This window comes from Semicossyphus pulcher, unplaced genomic scaffold (assembly GCF_022749685.1).
Source record: "Semicossyphus pulcher isolate SPU_LCO1_2020_fin unplaced genomic scaffold, fSemPul1.0.p SCAF_5, whole genome shotgun sequence".
Taxonomy (NCBI): domain Eukaryota; kingdom Metazoa; phylum Chordata; class Actinopteri; order Labriformes; family Labridae; genus Semicossyphus; species Semicossyphus pulcher.
Genome location: NW_027211726.1, coordinates 13582746 through 13603289, shown reverse-complemented (window position 1 = coordinate 13603289; position 20544 = coordinate 13582746). Strand labels below are relative to the sequence as shown.

Genomic DNA, 20544 nt, shown 5'->3' with positions numbered 1-20544 from the left:
ACCAGCTTTGACTGACAGTGGCTTTTTCCAGGGGAGAACTGCTCCTTTAATGTAAAACCTTTGTGAATATTTAACTGAACATCTCTAAAAACGTTAATAAATAACCACAAAAGTGATTAACTAAATGTTGTCATTTACAGATTTACGTATTTGCTTTATTATTATTTAGTATTTGGTTCCCGTCACCTTCCACGCTTGCTTTGTTCAAACTTTATTGAACACTACCTCTATATACGAACATTTGTTTATATTTAGTGTGGGGCTGGACAATCACGTTTGTATACGTCACCAAGTTAGCTATGAACTCTGCGTAACTATCAAAGGAAAGCCTGCAGATATACGGACTCACGTAAAGTCCGCAATTTAGTGTTGAAAAGTCCGCATCAGAGCTCTCGTGCACTTTTTGATTTGACGCTGGGACAGCACTAAGCACTAACACACTTATCGGGAACGAGCTTCAAAGTCTGTGATCGTGTAGAGATTGTGTATGTTACTGAAGGCTGAGCTGTTTTGAAAGTGTTTTAAATGAAAAAACATTGAAATAGTGTTAAAAAATTAAATTAAAAATAATAATAATAATAAAATAATAAAAAAAAAATTTCATGAATAGCTATAGAAACCCTTTTTCCCTCTGGGAAACCCCAGTAACAGACTGCGTCTTATGTTCTGGTGTGACTTATATTCCAGATATTACGGTAAAGGGTTTTATAGTCTGACATAACACAACTGTCACAGTATATTTGTAAGCCTTAGCAGTGTATAAACAGTTCTCTCCCTGGATATTTAGGTTAACTGGCCACCTCCATATATTTTCCATCTGACGAGCTGACAGCAGATAATTTCCCCCTCCTGGGTCGTAGTAATGATGATACCTTGCATGACATATTGTTCCCGAGTTAATAGATTAATCAGACAACATTTACCTTCGCATTTGGGGATGGGCCCACTCCACATGACTTTCCCTCTTTCTAACTGACAGGAGATTGTCTCGGTTCCTTGGGTTTTGATAAACCCGTCCTCGCAGACCACCGAGATGGAGCTGCCAAGCTGGAAGCTGTCTCCGAAGCGGCGAGCGTTGATTGGAATGCCAGGGTCCGGGCACTCGTTGTGCCCAAAAGCTGTGGTTAAAAAAAAGTTACAAGGAGACACAGATGTGATGAGGAAGATATTGGAGACTCTCAGAAAGAGACAGACACACACACACGACAGGTTATTAAGTTATATGAGAACCACACTTAACGGGCACTTACAGGCTACATTTTGCTCTTCATTCTGATGAAATTTCAGAGAACCAATCATATGGATATATTGCTGCAACGTGACGTCTTTGAGTGTTCATTCCCTGCCAGGAAAGCGTCTATAAATTCCCCCTGTAATCTGTCTCCTCTATATTTCCTGCCCTGCCATTTTATATCTTTGCTCATCCACTCATTTCTCATGCTATAGCATATTTGCACTGCTCATGTCGGATCAAAGCGGTGTATCTCCTGATAAAAGCCATGTGAGCATGTCTGCCGCTCACGTCTGCTTCATGAGATTAAACAGCTGTAAAGTCCAGCCTTCAAATGTCCACGTTTTTGCCGGTTGAAGCAATCCGGTTTGATCAGGTGATAAAGAGATTCTAAAATGACAAATGCAGTGACCCAAAGTTGCACTGTGACCGAACACTTCGAGATTTTCGGGAGATGTGTCTGTTTGCCATCAGACTCACAGTCAGATGTGAAGATCAATATCAATTTCCATTTCTGTTCGCCTGGTATGGAGACGTGTTTAGCCTAAATTAGCTCAAAGACTGCAGGCAAGGGGCGAACAGTTTGCCACCATCAAATACGAACAAATGTCTCATGCACTGTACATGTTGTTTCCTTTTGTCTATCCTCAATGCATCTCAGAGTCTTGGTTTCTATTCTGAAGCAGGTTAAAGACACAAAGTATGATGTTTAAAAAAGGAAATTTGGGAGATTTGGAAACGTTTATTGTTCCACTTTAGACAGAATCGGGCTTACATTCCCCGCTCGCTCCCAGGCTTTGTGCTAAGTGAGGTTAAAATGCATCCTGTACCTTTCGTCTGTGCTGGATGTAAAAAGGATGAAAGTGATATCAATCTTCTCATCTCCCAAAAATCTGCCTTTAATATCTTCTATGCTTTATTATCCTCTTTGTTCTGCACCCTGCACCTCTATTCTTAGCTGCTGCATTAGCCACATGACCCCACTTGGATCGATGAAGTTTGTCTTCTGTGTTTGTTAAAGCCTCAAGTCTGATGAAACTTTTAGCGAGTTTAGAAAGTGTAAAATGTGAGGTAAAAATAACATACAACTGTATGTGATGTTAAATCCTCTTCCTGACATGGAGTGATCAGCCTGGAACTCCAGCCTCAGTGTGTTGGTATTGGACGTCAAATGGGAGGGATTCTCGGCGCCAGAGAACCTCCCGATGACGCTGGCGTCGTTCGTCTCGCCGTCTTTCACCGTCAGGGAATCGTAGGGGGCCTCGAGGTCAAAGTCATTAAAGGCCAAATGGATTCTGGAGCCGGGATCGGATTGGATGAGCCAGACGCAGTTCATGTTGTTCCCGTAGCCTTCTGGGTAGTCTGGAGAGAGGACGGTTCCTGAGGGAGCTGTGAAGTTGGACATGCAGGGGACTGTGGGAGGAAGACAGATATAGACAGAGAGTGGAGGAATAAGAGAGAGAGAGGGGAGGGAAAGTAATGCAGAGAGAGAAATATTCATCGCCACAGCATCATCGGTCATCTTCCGCTCCAGGCCATAATAAACACTGTACCGTCACGACAGTGACAGGTCAGACTGAATGTTAACAACATCACAGCAGAGCACATGCCATGTTTTAACCTGGCTCCACAGCAGCATCCCCGTGTATCACCTATGAATGACTTTGATACTTACATATGCATATGGGGATGTTGGCTGACCACTGGTTGTTGTCTTGGCAGGAGATGGTTCTCTCTCCGATCAGCTCGAAGCCAAACTGACACTCGAACCTCAGGATGCCTCCGTTTGAGAAGCTGTCCCCCTCTCTGATCCCGTACAGAGGAGTCCCAGGGTCGCCACAGCTCTCTTTGTCTATTTCTGGAAGGACAAAGTTTAAGAAGAAGACATGAAGCCAAAACCTCTCTATCGCCCCCTGCTGACTGGCTGCAGTATAGGTCATAAAGCCCGCCTCCTCCATGTTAACAGATGGAACGTGAGTCAAACTATAAAATCAAAATACACGGCAAATAAATGTTTCTCAAACATGGTTTCTGTCATTATAGTTAGTTCTCATCATGCTGATTTATGTCCAAGTGTTCATTTTTCTGACAAGTTTATTTTTAATTAATTATTTGATGTTATAAAAAGGGGGTGTAACGTGATGATTGACAGCTCCTGCAGCCGTTCTGTTCCAGATTAGCAGAGTAGAGGAGGAACGGTGAGAGGAGACGTAACGAACACAATCAGTACAGTCATTGAAGTTTATCTGATCTGTGAACGTCTGCTTCAGACCAACACAAAGAAGCTGTTCTGCAGTTAAAGTAATAACCTTGAAGATTTTCATTTAAATGAATGTCTGTTAAGTCACTATCTATCGCTGAATGAGGTGACACAATGGTGCTTGAGCCTATGGCCCACTGATGAAAGCCTTTGTATTTGCAGTATTACAGACTGGGTGTCACAAGCTGCGCCCAGTTAGTGACACGTTTTCCATCACCCAGCAATGGTTGGTCTGCCAGAGAGGGTAGGCGAGACGGAAACTGAGATCTTCGAGATTACAACTTTAAATACGCCGACGTTAAATGTGTTATTTCGTTAGCGGAAGGGGCGGGTCATCGTTACCGCAACTCCAAATAACGTCACCTGCGCAAGATGGCAGAGCCCGCCTCGGGGCTATATGACTTCTAATTAGTACACTGAGAGTAGATGGAGACGCGTCCATCTTTATATACAGTCATTGGTATGAAATAAAAGAAATCAAGCATCTTAGTTTCAATTAAAACCACAGGCATGAAGGTGGATTATATTGTGGCAGCAACACTATTCAGCTATGAGATTCTTAAGAGCTAACAAAACATTAGTCACAAGTAGAAAATGATACACATGAGACAAAGTACAGAAGGCTTTTAAACACTTATAATTGGTTTGCAAATGTATGATGCCAGTGATTACTACAGAGATGTTTTATTCAAACTCTGCAATCACCATTTAGAGAAGTAACAATAACTGTAACTTCATGTGCAAAGTGAAGTTGATGTGATCAAGGATTTTATGCAAAAGATAATTAGAGACCAATTTACACAAGTAAGACCGCTGAATATATCTGTCAGCTAGCTTATTCAGTGTTATTTGTGGTCTCCATTGTGTGTCACTGGCCTCAAACTCCCAGTGGTCATGTTTCTCTGCTGCGTTCCACTGTGTCTCGCTACCAGAGCTCATCATCCATTTTGAACAGAAACATACTGCCAGCAGAGCAGAGTCTTGCTTGAAGCTGATTGGCCCTTGTTTTGCTGTGTCAGGAGAAATTTCTCGAATGCTTCTATTTCTTTGTTCGCGTAGCCCGGAGCGAGTTTGCATCCATCTCGTTCCGTATGCCTCCTTCCCCTGAGTTTGCAAGTATTCACGACACCTCTTTTTTTTCTCCACATGACCATAAGGGTTAGACATATCCGTCTTTGATCCCATATAAAAGGAGCCACTGTGTCGCCATAATTCTCTTTAAAATTTCATGTACAGTATGCCTGGAAATACACCCACCATTTCCCCAGCCGTCCTCTCCTCCGCTCCCCGGCTCTCTTCTCCTATTTTCAGTTTTATTTACAGGAGTGGCCCCGTGGCAGGAAGCAAAGGTGTGTATGTGTGTGGGTTTCACCGCAAGTAAATGCATGTGTGTTCGTGCGCGCGTTTGTGATGTATTGCATTAATTTCCATCATGACATCGTCTTTATGAGACCCAAAGACTCGACCAATCACGGCCTGCCTAACACACGCGCTCGTGCATAAACACGCTCGGACCTACACACACCTAGCAGGAGAATAGAGAACAAATTGCTTTGGAGGGGAAACAGTCAGAACATTCCTTTAGTACTACTACTCCTGCACACGCATGCACGCGTGCACAATCACACATCCACAGTCTTTCCCTGAGCATCACATACAGACATTTCTCTCTCTCACGCTCACACACACACACACACACACACAAATAATCCTATTGTGTTCGTAACAACAAGGCTGACAGATTCACAAAGGGGATTAGGCTCCTTAAAGTGTGTGCGCTCCGTGCGTTGTTTGTGTGTGTCGATATTATGTTTGCGGTTGCACATTGAGCCCCGTTCTCATCTGTTCTGTAATACTGCATCATGCTCACACCATATAGTTCATGGGAATACATATAGCCCACACAAACATGCGAACACACACACACGTAAAAGGAGTGTGCATGCACTACTTTTAAAGATCTAAGAGGGAGTAAGGATATAGATTTTGTCGGGATGAGATTGGAGGGGGGAAAAGAGGCTGATTGGCTATTTCTCTTTTTTGACCATTGTGAAATTGATTTCACGGCTAGGTTGCTAATAGTGAATGCTAAATGTATAGCTGTATCCATCTGCTATTTACCATCCTTGTGCTTTATTTTTCGTTACATATATCTCTAGCAATGCCTCAAATAGAAAAACAAGATGCATGAAGCAGATCAAACTGCATCAAATCATAATTAAACTAGCTCTAAGAGCCACGGACGAAGAGGAATCAAGTGCAAGGTCTCGTACACTCGAGCAGGTCTGCAGTAGGAGGAAGCAATTAGAAATCCAGCCCGTCTAATTAGCTCCTGGTTGTCTGAATGTGCGACCTAAAGGGAGTGGTTCAAATTGACTTGTTCACACTGTAGACACCAGCGCGAACCGCCTGCTGAATGAAAATGATCTCATTTATTACACTCCGAATACTGACGTTTTATTCTGCCTCTCTCAGGTTCCAAACCAGGCCACTGAGGAGCTTTTGAGGATTGATTTGATGGGAGACGTGCATAAGAAAGACATCAACTTTCCGCTCTCATTAAAACACACAAACTCTGTCTGCCCTTTAGTACACGCGCCGCACAAAGTGTTTTTTATACTCGGCGGTGTAACTCCCATATACCTACGACTCTCTGCAAATTGGTCCTCAGGATCATAGATAATAATTGGGCTGTTTTTTCTTTGATCTGGACACATCACCGGGTAGAAACACATCACTCAGTCTGCTGTGAAAACTTCTCCGCTACAGGCCCAGACTGTTTCATGACCCTGTAATAAGCTTGTTATTCCAGCATCATCAGGTCCTCACAAACACACAAACTTGCAATCTGTGTACAGAAAGTACAGGTGACACAGCAGGGCGCCGAACCTCACAGGCTTTTTTGGCAATTTGTGTTCCTCTAAGACATTACTGTTGCCTCCTCTCTCCTGCTGACAACATGTGACATAATGTACATTTAACAACCAAACAAAGGTTGTATGAGTTGACACGCCATCTTAATACGCTGTGGTATCAAAACAAGGCAGGAAAAACCAATAACAGCCTTCCAAAGACGCTACTTAAGAAAGGTTAAAGCGCCACTTTCCAAACGTCTCTTCTGTAAAGAGTCTAATGAGCTGTAGACCATCTGGAGCTGCTATTTCACGAGCCTTTCAAATGACTTTATGACCAATGAAGACCAAAACGGCATCTTTTGTGTTCAACATTGTTTACTTCCCCCTGTCCGTTTAATCTGCCTCCGTTCATAGGAGATTCCTCTGTTAGGGAATCTGCTTTTGGAGCTGGAAACGACTTGGGACAATACTTCAAAGTCACAGCGCTCGCCCGGTTACCCGACGCCATACATGATTTGAAATGCATAGAACGTATTACTGAGTCCTAATTAGAGCTGCGATCCATTTTTCACAATGATGTTTGACACATATAGTTTTTCAATATCAGTAACCCCAGTGGATACGAGGCGACTGAACATTACATGAGCCAATAATTCATGACTTGAAAATGCAATGCTGTTTACAGTGTCATTAGGAAAGCCCTGCCCTTCACAGGTTAGCTCTGAGGCAAACGTGCATGTATCTGCAGGCACACACACACAAGCAAGCGAACAGCTCACTAACCCAATACTGAGATTATTGAGTGTAAAATTGAAGCATATTTCTGGTTATTTTGTGAATGAATATTTCATGAATTCCTGTTTTTCAGCAGCTTTGAATGAAAATCTGTTCAGCGCTGTTTGATTAAAAGGGTCCGGACCTGGGCTACAGTGCTGTAACTGGGTTGAGGTCCTGTGTGACGGGTGCAGGATATATGTATTAGGATGGTGGTCGGAGCAGCTGGTCGGCATTACTATTGCAGAGTGGAATTGTGTATGAGATATGACAGGCGGCTGTTTTTTAGGCTTATTATACTCTAATATTTGTATCCAAATGTCAAACTTTGATTCAATCCGATCTAATAATAAACAGTTCCATCCAAAAACAGTAACGCACAGAAAAAACATTGGTGCACAAACGCACACACACACTGCTCTCTCTCATGCACGCTTTCATCGCACCAGAGGTCAACCGCGCTATAAAAACCCACCTTGACATCTCTCCTTCCTATAAAACACATCACATATTAAAAACCATAAAAAAGCAGATGAAAAATCTGAAATAAAATCTCAAAAGTAAGAGCTGACATTATGACTCGCTGATGGGATCCAGCTAAGGAAGAGAAGAGAGGAGAGGAAGCGATGACAAATTAACATTCAAGGATTTCATTTGTCTTCTCCCTCACAGAGGCTGTGATATCATGTGTTTGATGCTGAAGCCTTGGCTGCAGAATAATAGCAGGTAAGCTAATACGTGCTATGAGATAAACCAAGTGACATCTAGCACGTGTAGCACTGTAGATGTCATGAGATTAACACGTCTGCCTCTTAGACCTGTTTTACGACCGGCCGTGAAGCAGGCACTTGATGTTTATGCTGCAGTGTGTAGTCTCCGAGCTGCGCGTTACATAACGCAGGATGATGGGATAGAGTGATGCGCTTTAAACAAGCCGAAGCTTGAGGAATGAGTCATCGCTGGAATCATCATTCACATGAATTTCAGTGAGAGGAGATGATGGTAAATAGAGAGGTGAGGCAAATATTTGCACTTTTTTCTACTATGTTTGGTGTAATTTAAGGTTTGCATATCCCAAACGCTGTAATTATGCACACAGATATTTATCTTGCAGGCAGAATTATATACTATATTAAGGTTTGCACTTGGGGCAAGCTCAAAGCTCAGAAAACAGACAACCCTCTGACAGTTCAATCACTCTGATGAATAGGCGTCTCAACTGGCCACGTCCACGGTCAGAATGCAGCGTTAGTGAGCAGCAGGTGAGCGCGGGGGCAAATGAGCACCTGCGCCTGTTTCAATTGGCAGGAATCAGCCGCGAGTCCTAAGTGGGACAGACGGTTTGCTCGGTGTCCAGTGTTGATTCCTGCATCAATCCAATTGGCAGCTGCTTCATTTGAATTACAGAAAGGGATAGCGGTGCTTTAAAATCCCTCTCTGTTGCAGCCCTCATGACAGATAAGATGAGCTGGTGATGGGATACAGCAGAAGCCCGTCAAACACCTACCGAAGAATTTAAACAGGCTTCGCAACATAATCCGTCATAACGAAGAAAAAATAAGAGGAGGGGAACTGAGGGCTTGTGTCCAGGACCGCAATTTCAGAGCGCTTCTCACCGGCACTTACTGTTGCTTCGGCTTCCCTTTGACCGTTAACTTTAAATTGCTCTTCAGGCTTAATATCTGCTTTTATTCAAGGAAATAAAACAAACGTAAAAACAATGTTAAGCCGGAGATATACTCGCTGCTTCACCTCGCGTTTGCGTACACAACCGGCTGCGTCATTAACGTAATACTCTGGAGGGCACACCAGAGAGCTCAGGCCGTATGCAACTACCATATGTGCGGGATGTAAAGGTTACTACAATGTTATTTCTGAGATCACGGCAGAAAAAGTGACAGCTTTTGTGTGCACCGTCTCTACTGTGTTTCTCCCACATGTTCCTCCGTGCACGGACGTAACAGTCCCAGACTTTCCATTTAGTTTTACAGGTTTCCACGTCGACTTCTGAAATCAAACTTATCTGTCACTGTTTTGTCAGTCATGTTTGTTGCTGTGCAGTGGCAACAACACATCGTACAGATGTGGATATTCCGGACTTGGTTTATCAGCTTGTCCCTGCAGCTGTGTTGACCCTGTCACATCCCCTCTGCCTCTACATACTGCATCTTGCGTATGCGTCTCGTTAATTTTGAGGATGTGCACAGCCGACGCTCCAAACAGATGCAGGGAACGCGTGGTGGCCATCATGCGCACGCTCTACACTCGAAAAAACAAAAGGATTAGCTTCTCCTCCAACTCTGTTGTTGACAAAGATCATATTGGAAGTCCTGCCGCTTCTTGATTTTGATTAGTCGGTGAGGGAGAAGTCATACTGAGTTGACTCTTCCAAAAGTTGAACTATTTTTAACTGAGTGCTGTGAGCGCAAAAAAACAGGTGGCGCTGAGGGCGTTTTTGTGCTAAGGGATGCTGAAGGCTGCCAGTGCAAAAAAAAACGCTGATAGTGGACACAGGCCCTGAAACAGGTTCATTCTGTATATCGATGATCTGACTAGACATAAACAGACACCAAACCTGCTCTTGGACTAACAATAACCTTGGTAAAGTTAATAACGCATCACTTTAGGAGACAGAATTTGAAAGGCCTCTCTGCATCCATGCCAAGAAGAAAATTCTGTCTACTTCTCGTCTTTCTCTGCTGTTAAACTGTGCGCGCTCTGTGTTCAAGACTGACACAAACAACACAAAATACTAGGATAGTAATTTATCAAAAACAACTCCCAGGAAATATCCTGAGATACGCATTGTAATCCTATAGACTGACTGGTTTTAACCAAAACTTCTATTTTCAAACCAATTTTGGGTCAGACACGCATTTATATCTTTTTCATATCAGAGAAAATGAAAATAAATCACCATGGCGGCGTTTTGTTGTTGCTGAACTCAAAGAATAAAACCAATTTAGAGCAAATATTGTGCTGTGGAAGTGCTCGTACGCCACATTCACAAACAAATAAACACACACAGGCTGAGATATTATGCTCTAATACGTCAGTGAAACCTCTTTATGGATTGTGTAGGCACATATATAAGCTTATGATAATTCCATTTATTCATAGAACAGACAGAAACTCACTGAAACTTTGATGAAAGTGTGTCGATAATGTCGCAGCGCCTCCTTAAATCCGTAGCTTTGACATGCAATGATTCAGAGCAGACGGAAGGATTGCTGCTCAGGCAGTCTGGCTTCTATATGTGTGGGTGACTGTGTGTGTGTGTTTGTGTGTGATTTGTATGCCTTGCAACAGGGAGTGGAGTCAAAGTGTTGCCAGGTTGTTGACCTTGGCTTTAATAATAGATGAATGGTGACAAGAAAAAGAGAGGGACACACAGAGAGAGAGAGAGAAACAGGGAAACACGAGGAGCGAAAGGTTGTTACAGAGAAGAAGAGAAGCAGGAATGGTCAGCTAAAAGGAAACACAAGAGACGAGATGAGGGGTGTCTGATACAGGAAATGGCCAGGGAGAGAGAGAGGGAAGCAGAAGACCCAAAACAACAGTGCATTAGAGAGCAGCTGAGAGAGAAAATGTTGTGGTTTCAGAGACAGAGTGGGGGGCAGAGAGACAGCTAATGAGGAAAAATGAGACAGACACCGAGGGGAAAAAAGAGAGAATGTGAGGAGCGAAAGAGGTGAGTGACTTGATGGCGGAGCTTCGTTGGCTCACTGATGGAGGACCTGTCGAACACACACACACACACACATACATTGTGTAGTGCATCGGTGACTTTGCAGCAAGGCTAGAGCTACTGATAATGTTTATATTTCATAGCCAAGGTCTGAGGGATCTTAAGGAACACACACACACACACACACACACACACACAGATACAGAGTGTGTTTCTCCCTTTTCTGTCTGGAAAACACACACAGATGTCACGCAGCTGTTCACTAATACCACAAGCACACACCTTTGTAGTAAATCCTGTGGGTGACGGAGCCAGAACTCGCAGACAAACACATTCATCTTGTGCTGAGGATCGACTGGACTCTTCAGTGTTTTTGGGCTGACGGGAGAAAGTGACATTTAAGAATATACAGCACATCCAGGTGATTTTTTCTACTGATTTTTTTGTAAATATTTTGAAATTGTTGGTTTCTTTTTTATTAATGCCTTTATTAAGAGAGTAAGATGACAGTGGGTAGTGTCGGAGAAAGGGGAAGAGAGAGTGGGGATGACACGTGGCGAAGGGAGTCAAGCCCGGGGGCCGCCGCATCGAGGGCTGCAGCCTCTGTACATGCGACGTGCGATTTAACCGCTGAGCTAAATCGGCACCCCCATGTATCTGTGAAGGTTCTCAGTCATCCAGGGCATGGCAATACTAAACTGACTGGTGGACGGAGCTAGAAATATAATTAATTTCTCGCTCTGTCCACCAGCTTCAGTTAGAACTGAAGAAGCCTTTCGTCCAGTCCAGTTGCCTTTTGGATTCAGCTAAGAAGGCCCCCATGTATGAAATTTTAACATTAAAAGAATTCAATTTGGAAAGCTACATCATGTATTTGGAATGTTACAGGATAACAGACAGAAAAGTTAAAGATAAACTTATAATTACTTACAAGCTAATGCTAATCCATCCATTCTTTATCTATACCCTTGCCTATCCCAGCTGTCATTGGGCGAGAGGCGGGGTACGCCCTGGACTGATCACCCGTCAATCACAGGGCTGACACACAGAGACAGATAACCTTTCACGCTCACACCTACGAGCAATTCAGAGTCACCAAGCGAGCATGTCTTTTGACTGTGGGAGGAAGCCTGGAGGGAACCCACGCGTGCACGGGGGAGAACATGCAAACTCCACACAGAAAGGCCCGCTATGTCTGAATCAGGAATCGAACCAGGAACCTTCTTGCGGTTAGGCACAAAGGAGCGCATTATTATCAGTAACATTAATCAGATCTTAATGGAGGTTATTTGCTGTCTTTAAGGGGTAGTCAACCAATTTTACACATTAGGTAAGTGTAGCTTTTAGCCTGTAACACTGTTTAATAATACAAACTGGTGTGGCTCTGGAGGGCCTTATTTAGAGTCTGACTAAATGACTCTAATGGCATCATCATTCCCTCAATCACACACTTATATCCGTGACAGGGTTAAGCCATCCAATGAACACTTGCACAGCATTTTCTGTCAATTTATTATGCCTGTAGAATAAATGTATTCTTAAGTATGGCTACTGCGATGAATACAGACACCTGAGCCCCTGCAAATAATAGAACATCAGACCAGCATGCTCTTACAACAGAGTGTTATTATAAGCATGAATGCATTTAAACGGTGGAAGCCGCCATTAAGTTCTCTATGGATCTCTGTGGGGACATTACTCAGCTGAATGTATGAGGATGTGAACAGCCACTGTGGAGCCCCTCAGCAGAGCCCCCTTCTGGTTTCATGCAGGTTTGACACCCTGGATTTGTTCAACTTCGCAGGTCAAAATAAAGTCATCTAAGATAGTAAATACTACATTTTCATTCAATTCTAATGTCAAACGTTATTTAGCCGCTCGATCATTTGAACTTGAAACTCAAGGGCGACAAAGGGCAAAGATATATCAAAACAATGTGAGAGATGGTCCCACCATTTCTGGAACCCAGACACAGCAGTGTGACCTCATTATGACAATAAATCCACAGATGACGGCACCCAAATGAAGCAGACAAGGTTTATCTCTGCAGCAAGGCTCACCTTTTAAAGTTTCATTGACTGTAATCTTATTCGCACTACATCGATCAAACACAGAACTTTGGAAAGGTTAGGTTTCTTAGTGTGGGATCAAACCTGCTTTATTAAATTGGTATTAAATTAAAAGGTCAGGTGCTGCTGTATAATTATTTACTTAAAAAACGAATGAAACAGAAACAAAATCAAGACAGGGTGTTAAGATCAAGAGACTTGTGCAACACTTACACAAAGCTTCTTTAATTTAAACGACCTTCACATAGAAATCATAAATGCGACAGGCATCAGAATCATCCCTGGACTCCAAATCCTGAAGACAGCATCTGAGTCATCACTACTTTTGATGCTGTAAGAAAATCAGCTGCAAATACAACTCTCTGTAACGCTCGACTGATTCCAGGTGATGCGATAATCTGTGGAGCCCCAGTGGTTTAATACAACAAAATATTGCATCACATCCAAACATATCACACAATTAGAAAGACAGTACCCAAAGATTACGGGCCTGTTTCCATTAGCGGTGTTTTTTGCGCTGGCAGCGCACACAACCTCAATATCAGAGTGCCTCTCACCGCCCCTACTGTTGGTAGGTTACGGAAGTTGTCCGGCAGCACGTCCGCTTTACCTTAAGGGTGTTTTAAATTGCTCTGTGTGTTTAGCATTACCTTTCATTCAAGGAAATTTCACAAATAAATCAGTGGAAAGGAATTGTGTCCTGGCATTAGCAACACCTAGAAACTGCACCCTCGAAAAATGAAAGGATTAGTTTCTCCTCCGACATTGTTGTTGACAAAGTTGATATCAGAGTACCCGCCCTTTCTTGATTTTGATTGGTCGGTGAGTAAAAGTGTCGATCATGCGGGTGTTCCAGAAGTTGAAAATAGTTCAATTTAAGAGAGAGAGAGTGCAGGGCGTTTTTGAGTGCTGAACTGCATTGGTCTTGTGTAGAAAATAGGCGCTGTTAGTGGACCTACATTTTAACTATCCACACAAAGACTTAAAGAGTCATACTCTCCACATTCATTTCTCCAAACCTCTCGGCCTCTTTTATCCCATGTCAAATACACAGAGCGAGGCTGGATTCAAAGCCAGGCCATGCAGGTTTGCCGGGCAGTGTTCACCGAGGCCACAAGTGGTTGTTACAGGATAATGGCCCATTCAATTTCCATTCACTTCCCAAGATTCTCTTGAGTCGCTTCCTTTTAAGGCAGGTAACCTGACAGACTGTGGGCGGAACGATAAGACAAGCAGGGAACAACAAACACGTCTCTTGATGTTCTTGTTTTGTCTTTGTGGTTGCTCCACTGACATGTGACAGGCCTAATCGAGGAGGAATGTGTCAGTTAATCGGCAAAACGGGAACAAAATGAATATTTTTATCAGCAGAATTTGGTAAGATTTGGAAAGTCTAAAATGATTGATGATTCAATTATTTTGTCTCATTTTTGTGTGAAGATAAAACAGAAGTGGGAGGAAGCCTGCTGCGTAAACAAGCAGTGGTAAAATTTCATAGGAATGACTGGGAGGCCATCTTTGAACACAGTATCCAACACCAATGTCCAACCGAAGTGAAGGTGTAGCTCTAAAATCCCAGAGTGTGTTGAATTCAGTCAGAGTGAGTTTTACTGGTTAGGATTACAAAGCAAAAGAGAGAAGGTCTGTAGGCTACGTTAGAACAAACACATGGAGGAGGCTCTTTGTCGACAAACCCTTCAAAATAAAGTTCACAAAAAAAGTCTCTGCTTGTTTCCTTCTTCAGCACTGAGAAACACAATATCTTTCTATTTCTATTTCTTACCCTTGTAGTTGATCTTAAATCCTATAGATCCGACGCTCTCGTCCGACTGCAGGTGAAGCCACATCTGGTGGGTCATGCTGACGATCAGGTCGGGAACAAAGCTACCTGACAGGCTGAAGCACAAAACACATGACCGTTAACTCAATGCAATCATAATTATCATTATAAAAAGTGTAATTTTCATCACTTCAATCACAGCTATAATCAAATGTTCGAGTGCTTTGAGTGTGAATAAATTGCTGGAGCACACTGGGCTGGAATTGAATGCTTTGGTTTTGCAGATCGCTCCTGCAGCAAAACAAATTGCTCAGAGAACGCTCACACCATCCAGCGTTTCCTCCAGACCGCCAGCGCCTTTTAGGCATGAAAGTTAACAGTGGCCGACTCCAAAGTGAATGGAAATCATCCACTTTGTAAAAGCTCTACATCTGTCATCCTTTTGGGCACTGCGGAGTGTTTTCAAAATTCAAGCACCGTTCATCTTTTTAAGCGGAGCGCACATAATGCAGACTTCTGTTCTACGATGTGACTAATTGCAAAAAAGGAGATGAAGGACGTCGACTCAGCTGGCAGGCGGTGGCTTTAACATCAAGAACAAGAAAGGAAATTTGCTAGTTGTTCCTCCTCTGATGATTTAGCCTTTATGTGGAGCCTGTTAACTGTGTTGTGAAGCGTTTTTATTGACTGAAAAGAAAGCAGTGCTGCTCATAAGGGCAGCTGGCCATTATGGAAATAGCACGAGTGTGGCACAATCTGCTTTATGGAATCATGAAGCAAAATGCAGCTCAGCATCATTTTCTGAAAGTTATTACGTTCATCTTTAAGGACCTTACATTGCTGCTCTGCATATATCTCACTAGTGTAGCCTGAAGAAAACAAGTGAACTTGTCGTTTTTAGGTCTTTAATATTTTATTATTAAGAAACAAATCCTTTAAGTTATAATGTGATATTTGTCTTGCGATTTTTATACGACTATGTGACAGCGTTCCTGTTAGCACTGTTAGAATATGATACAGTTTAGATTTCACTCATCTGATTCGTACATGAATAATGTGCTTGAATGTGCTTAACGATCCGGTACTTTAACGGTATTCTTATCGGTTCTTTTTGCGGGTTTTTTAAGAGAAAAAAATAAAACAAATTAAGAACAGATTTAGGATTGAGTTATTTTCAGAAATGTAAAAATAAACAATAATTCACAGCAAAAGAAACAGCAATGTTAAGAACAGATCACTATTATAGACTCCAATGTTGTGAGGATGGAAGTATAAAACAAATATGGCTGGCTGGTAGTGGGTGGGGCTTATCAATTAATCCGCTTCATCACGTGAACTAAGTTTGCTGGGTAGCAGCGTCCAGTGAGAAGTGTGGCGCGTGTCTCTGCCTGTATGTGAGGCACTTTAGACAGCCAGACATCGCTCGTGTGTCCGCCCTTACAAGCTAAAGCATTGTCGGCATCGACTCTGGTGAAGTGTCCAGGGTGAGTCGGAGATATTTGAACCACTCCACCGTCTCCAAAGCTTCTCTGTTGATGCAGGTGGGGTTGTTGGTGAAGACTAAACAAGAGTATGAAGAAGGATAGTGTAACACTTACACTTGTAGTATGGTCGTAGGATCTCCCACCTCCCCTCCGTCTCCTATAGTCAGAGTGTCGTAGGCGATCTCCAGGTCGAACTCTTCAAAGTTGATCTGGATCACCTAAAGAGCACAAAAACACGGACGAGTCAGGTTAAAGACGGTTCCAGCTCCACCCAGTCAAATTAAATAATAAGGTTTAAAAAAAGTCAGGTAAATCAGTCAATAAAGAAGAAGAGGAAGAAGAAGCAGCTCATAAAAACAGCCAAACATTAGAGACCTGTTCATTGATCCCACTTTAAAAATCAATCCGTTTAAAGAACAAGTATTACAGCCAGTGTCAGGAAACTCCCAACAGCTTTATTCTTACAATTTCTTTTACTTTTAATTAACAATTCTGAAATATGTTGGCTTCTGCCCAATAACTACCCTTTGTAATGAAATCCAAACTCTATTCCTCTAATGTAAAAGCTTGTTCTTGATAAAAGTAAAAGAAATGACAAAGATAAAACAGTAAATAATGTCAAATTTAATCCATTCCATACCATTGACCCAAATCATAACCAACACATGCTGCACAGCAGGTTTTTTGTCCAGACTTTCACCTCTGACCCTATCAAAGACATAGTTCCCCCTCACGTCAAATTATGCTTGACCAAAGGTGAATCATTAGGATGCATTATTCCGTCACACAGTGTGGTGTGTTTTCATTCAGCGTTGCAAGAAGAAGAACTAGGAAGAGACACGAGGAACACCTCCCGCGCTGCGCTGGAAGCCGGGATCTCTGATCAGGAATTATTAAACCAACACTTTCTGTTTCATCTGAGACCAGAGAGAGACACGTTTGGCAGACGTGAAGATAGAGAAAGAAGAGGGGGAAGAAGGGAGAGAAAGGGAAGAGCAGATAAAGACGAGGAAGAAGATGGAGGCAGACGGAGAAAGGGTAGAGTGCAGAAGGAGACAACAGAAAGGAGTGTGGCGGGGTAATAACGAGCGCATCTTTGATGCTAGCAATGTACAGAGTTAGAACTTGACCCTCAAGGGGAAGACTGAAAACCCACTCTGCCTATCCTTCCTCCACTTTCCTTGGAGGAATTTTCAGATTTCCAGATTCAATATTCTGCTGCAGGACTTCAAAAACATCCAGGTCTCAGTCTCCTGTCTGCTGGCGCCTTAACGGGGAGCATATTTATGTGCAAATCCTTCTTGTATTATTTCTGAGAATGAGCTTTTGTAGTCTGTATTCAAACATTCTGTTTGACTCAGACTTCATGAATTGAGTTGTTTTATTTTTTCCTTCACTATCTGCAACCTGAAGACCTGGGGACACGATATCTCTGGTGCGCATATTGAAGTATAAACAGCTTATCCTCACCGTGACCTTAACCATTGGATCTGTTTATAAAGGGAGAACAAAAACAGTAACACAGTGGCCATGCTGTTCCACTCACCAACCGCGTATCTGCTGGCAATTTCCAAAAGACATTATAACAACTGATGCAGCTATAACTGAATTAAGTTCTAGTAAGCCATCACCTGATGTGGAGTTAAATGAAGGGGCTACAGAGATGAAGCAGTGATCTGCCCATTCCCTTATGCTGACTCAGTCTTATCTGCATGTAAGGCAGCAGATTGGATTAAAGCATCACCTACAGACCTGCTAAACTCTCCCTGGCAAGCACGCACACGCACTAAGACGCACAAGCACTCAAAGAGAAACACACTCACTTAGACAGGCATGGCTTTATGGAGATTAATGTGTCTATTTCTGTGATTACATACTCACCATTTTCACACTTATCACAATGTTCCTATAAGCTCAAAGCAGGCTTTCAATACAACAGCAAGGCTGACAATAAATAACCTACACCGGCACATGCAGGGAATGCTTTAGCATATTGGCTGAGAATGTACAGCCTTTCTTGGATCTGTGGTGGAAACACACCAGACAACATGTTTACACTACCAACATGTATGGTCAGAACATGGCGTCTACGGCCCTTAGCTTCAAAATATGATGAGCTTTGTATCCCCCTGTCCCAATTCAGGGGCTGCATCCTTCGAAGGGCGAATTTGAAGGACGATTACGTCACAGGCCCATTTCGAAAGCTCCTTCGAATGCGGTCGACGAATGCATCCTCCTTTTCCCGGGCAGCCAAGGATCCATCGGGTGCATCCTTCGCGGCCCAACGTAGCCAAGATTCATTGCGAGCCAATTCAAACAAGATTCTTAAACGGCCGAGGAATACACGTTTAAATTTAAAAGTTTTGGTTTCAACTTAATTGAATAGCTAAATGGGGACGTGAAATAAATTCTCTTTAAAATAATAGCTAAAGTTACGCGACGCTACGTTATGATAGCTAGTTAGCCCGCTGGCTACCTGTTGCTAGGCGACAGGAGCCGAGTTTGGTGACGCAAGGGTAAGGGCGGGAACAGCTGGTGAGGCAAACAGGAAATCCTACAGAGACCAGACCGTCTCATTTCAGTTCGGCGTTAGCGGTCTACACAGGCTGCGAATGACTCATCTTCTGCAGAACACGTCCTTCGAAGGATGCAGCCCCCGAACTGTGACACAGCTTATGTATCAGTTTTGCACGCACATGGCTCCACGGTCAAGTAAGCAACAATGGAATGGAACGACTTTCAAAACAAAGCAGTCAAGGAGGTGATAGTGTATAAGCAACATGCGTTTGGATTTTCAAAATAAAGCTCACTGACGAACATTTTAAGACTTTTGAATGTACAGGAATCATCATGTTTAAAGTTTGAATCAGTTGCAGTTTGGTTATGTTTAGAGTGGAAAACTACTTGGTTAGGTTTAGGGAAGTTCTAGGTTTGGGTTTAACAAAGTACTTGTTTTTCTACGCAAGTACATGACATTACTAACGCATGTACATTTGTATCTCACCTATGTTTCATGAGATTTGAGACTTTGTCTTACACGGGAATTGAACCCGGTCTGTTGGATGAAAGCATTGCGTTTGTTTTAGCCATCTATTGCCCCCAACCTCAACCCCTAGTGGACTTTCATGCTTCTCATGCAAGTTACCTGAGCTTCACCCCACATCAAAACAACAAGCAAGAGCACAGTATCTAGAAATGTCTTCAAAGAGGCACCTAGAGTGTCGTATTTTAATGTGTTGGGCCTCTGACCAAGCTGCCATGTTCGACGCCTTGTTAGTGAGAACGAGAACTGTTTGGCCATGCGGTGCGTAAAGACAGAGGAGGGCCTGCGTGTTCTGGTGATGCAAACTGGTCCATCCATCTCCTCGTATGCGTCCTTTAAAGAACACCCTAATGCCACATCAGCACAGTTCACACAGCATTAAACACAGCGAGAATATAACTACATCACACTGTGCCCATGTGTGTGTGTGTGTGTGTGGGTGAATGTGAACAGACTGTACTGAAGTCAACTCATTACTGACAGTGTGCGTGCGAGTGTTTACGTGTGCGCTCTGTATCCCCTTCACTGTTCTGTGTGTGCAATAGATGAAAGTGAACACTCTACATATTTCTCCTCTCCTCTTAATAGGTTGGTGTTCATGGAAACATCCATCTTTCTCGCTCCCTCCGTCCATCTCTCCTGCCTCCCTCTCTCTCTTGCTGTCACCCTCTCTGTCTCTCTCTTTCTAATTGGCTGCTGCATTCTTTCTTTCCATCCATCTATGGCTTCTAGCCAATGAGGCGACAGAATTGGATTTCTGCTTGATAAAGCACTTCCCTTGGTCGTCGTGCAGACAATAAGGAGAGGGAGGCTCCTCCCTACCCATACCATAATAAGATCTAGGGATACCTTGAAGATACAGTTACTGTAGGAATATCTGCAACACCTGGCGAGCCACAGAGTCAGTGATGTAAAGGGGGCACGGATAGAGTCGGGGAATAATAGATTGCGTGTGACAGTATAACTGTAAACCCTTCGCCTTCCGCTCCCCTTGAACATGCTTTTGCCTAGACGGCATAAATTGTGCCATAGTGAGAAGAGCCGAGCTTTATCTGATGAAGATTGATGGCCAGAGCGCTTTCCAACGTGTTTTTCCTCTTACTTCAGTTCCATTGAGCTGAATCCAAAAGGAATCTCCTTTTTAGATACCAACTCCGAACAGGAACCTGTGGGAAAGGCCTTTTACTTGCAATGTTACAATTTTATTTAGCAGATGCTTTTGTCCAAAGCGACGTACGTCTGAGAGTTAATACAACACAAGCAACGATCAAGACAGGAGGGAACGAAGTCAGTAAGTGCCAACAAACAGCTTCAAGTGCGATCAGACGCTGGTGCCGACAGGCAGTGTATAGGGCGTTAA

The 20544-nt window shown here is 43.1% G+C and overlaps 1 protein-coding gene across 1 annotated transcript in view; it reads right to left on the bottom strand.

Annotated features, from left to right (window-relative positions):
* The window catches only part of csmd3b (CUB and Sushi multiple domains 3b), a 379947-nt gene that overhangs the window by 97527 nt on the left and 261876 nt on the right, over nt 1-20544 (bottom strand). Inside the window, exons 11-15 of the mRNA XM_069681472.1 lie at nt 16256-16359; nt 14661-14773; nt 2907-3089; nt 2318-2644; nt 924-1118 (exon numbers count right to left, since the gene is read on the bottom strand). Coding sequence (XP_069537573.1) covers nt 924-1118; nt 2318-2644; nt 2907-3089; nt 14661-14773; nt 16256-16359 — 922 coding nt within the window. The remainder of the gene's footprint in view (nt 1-923; nt 1119-2317; nt 2645-2906; nt 3090-14660; nt 14774-16255; nt 16360-20544) is intronic.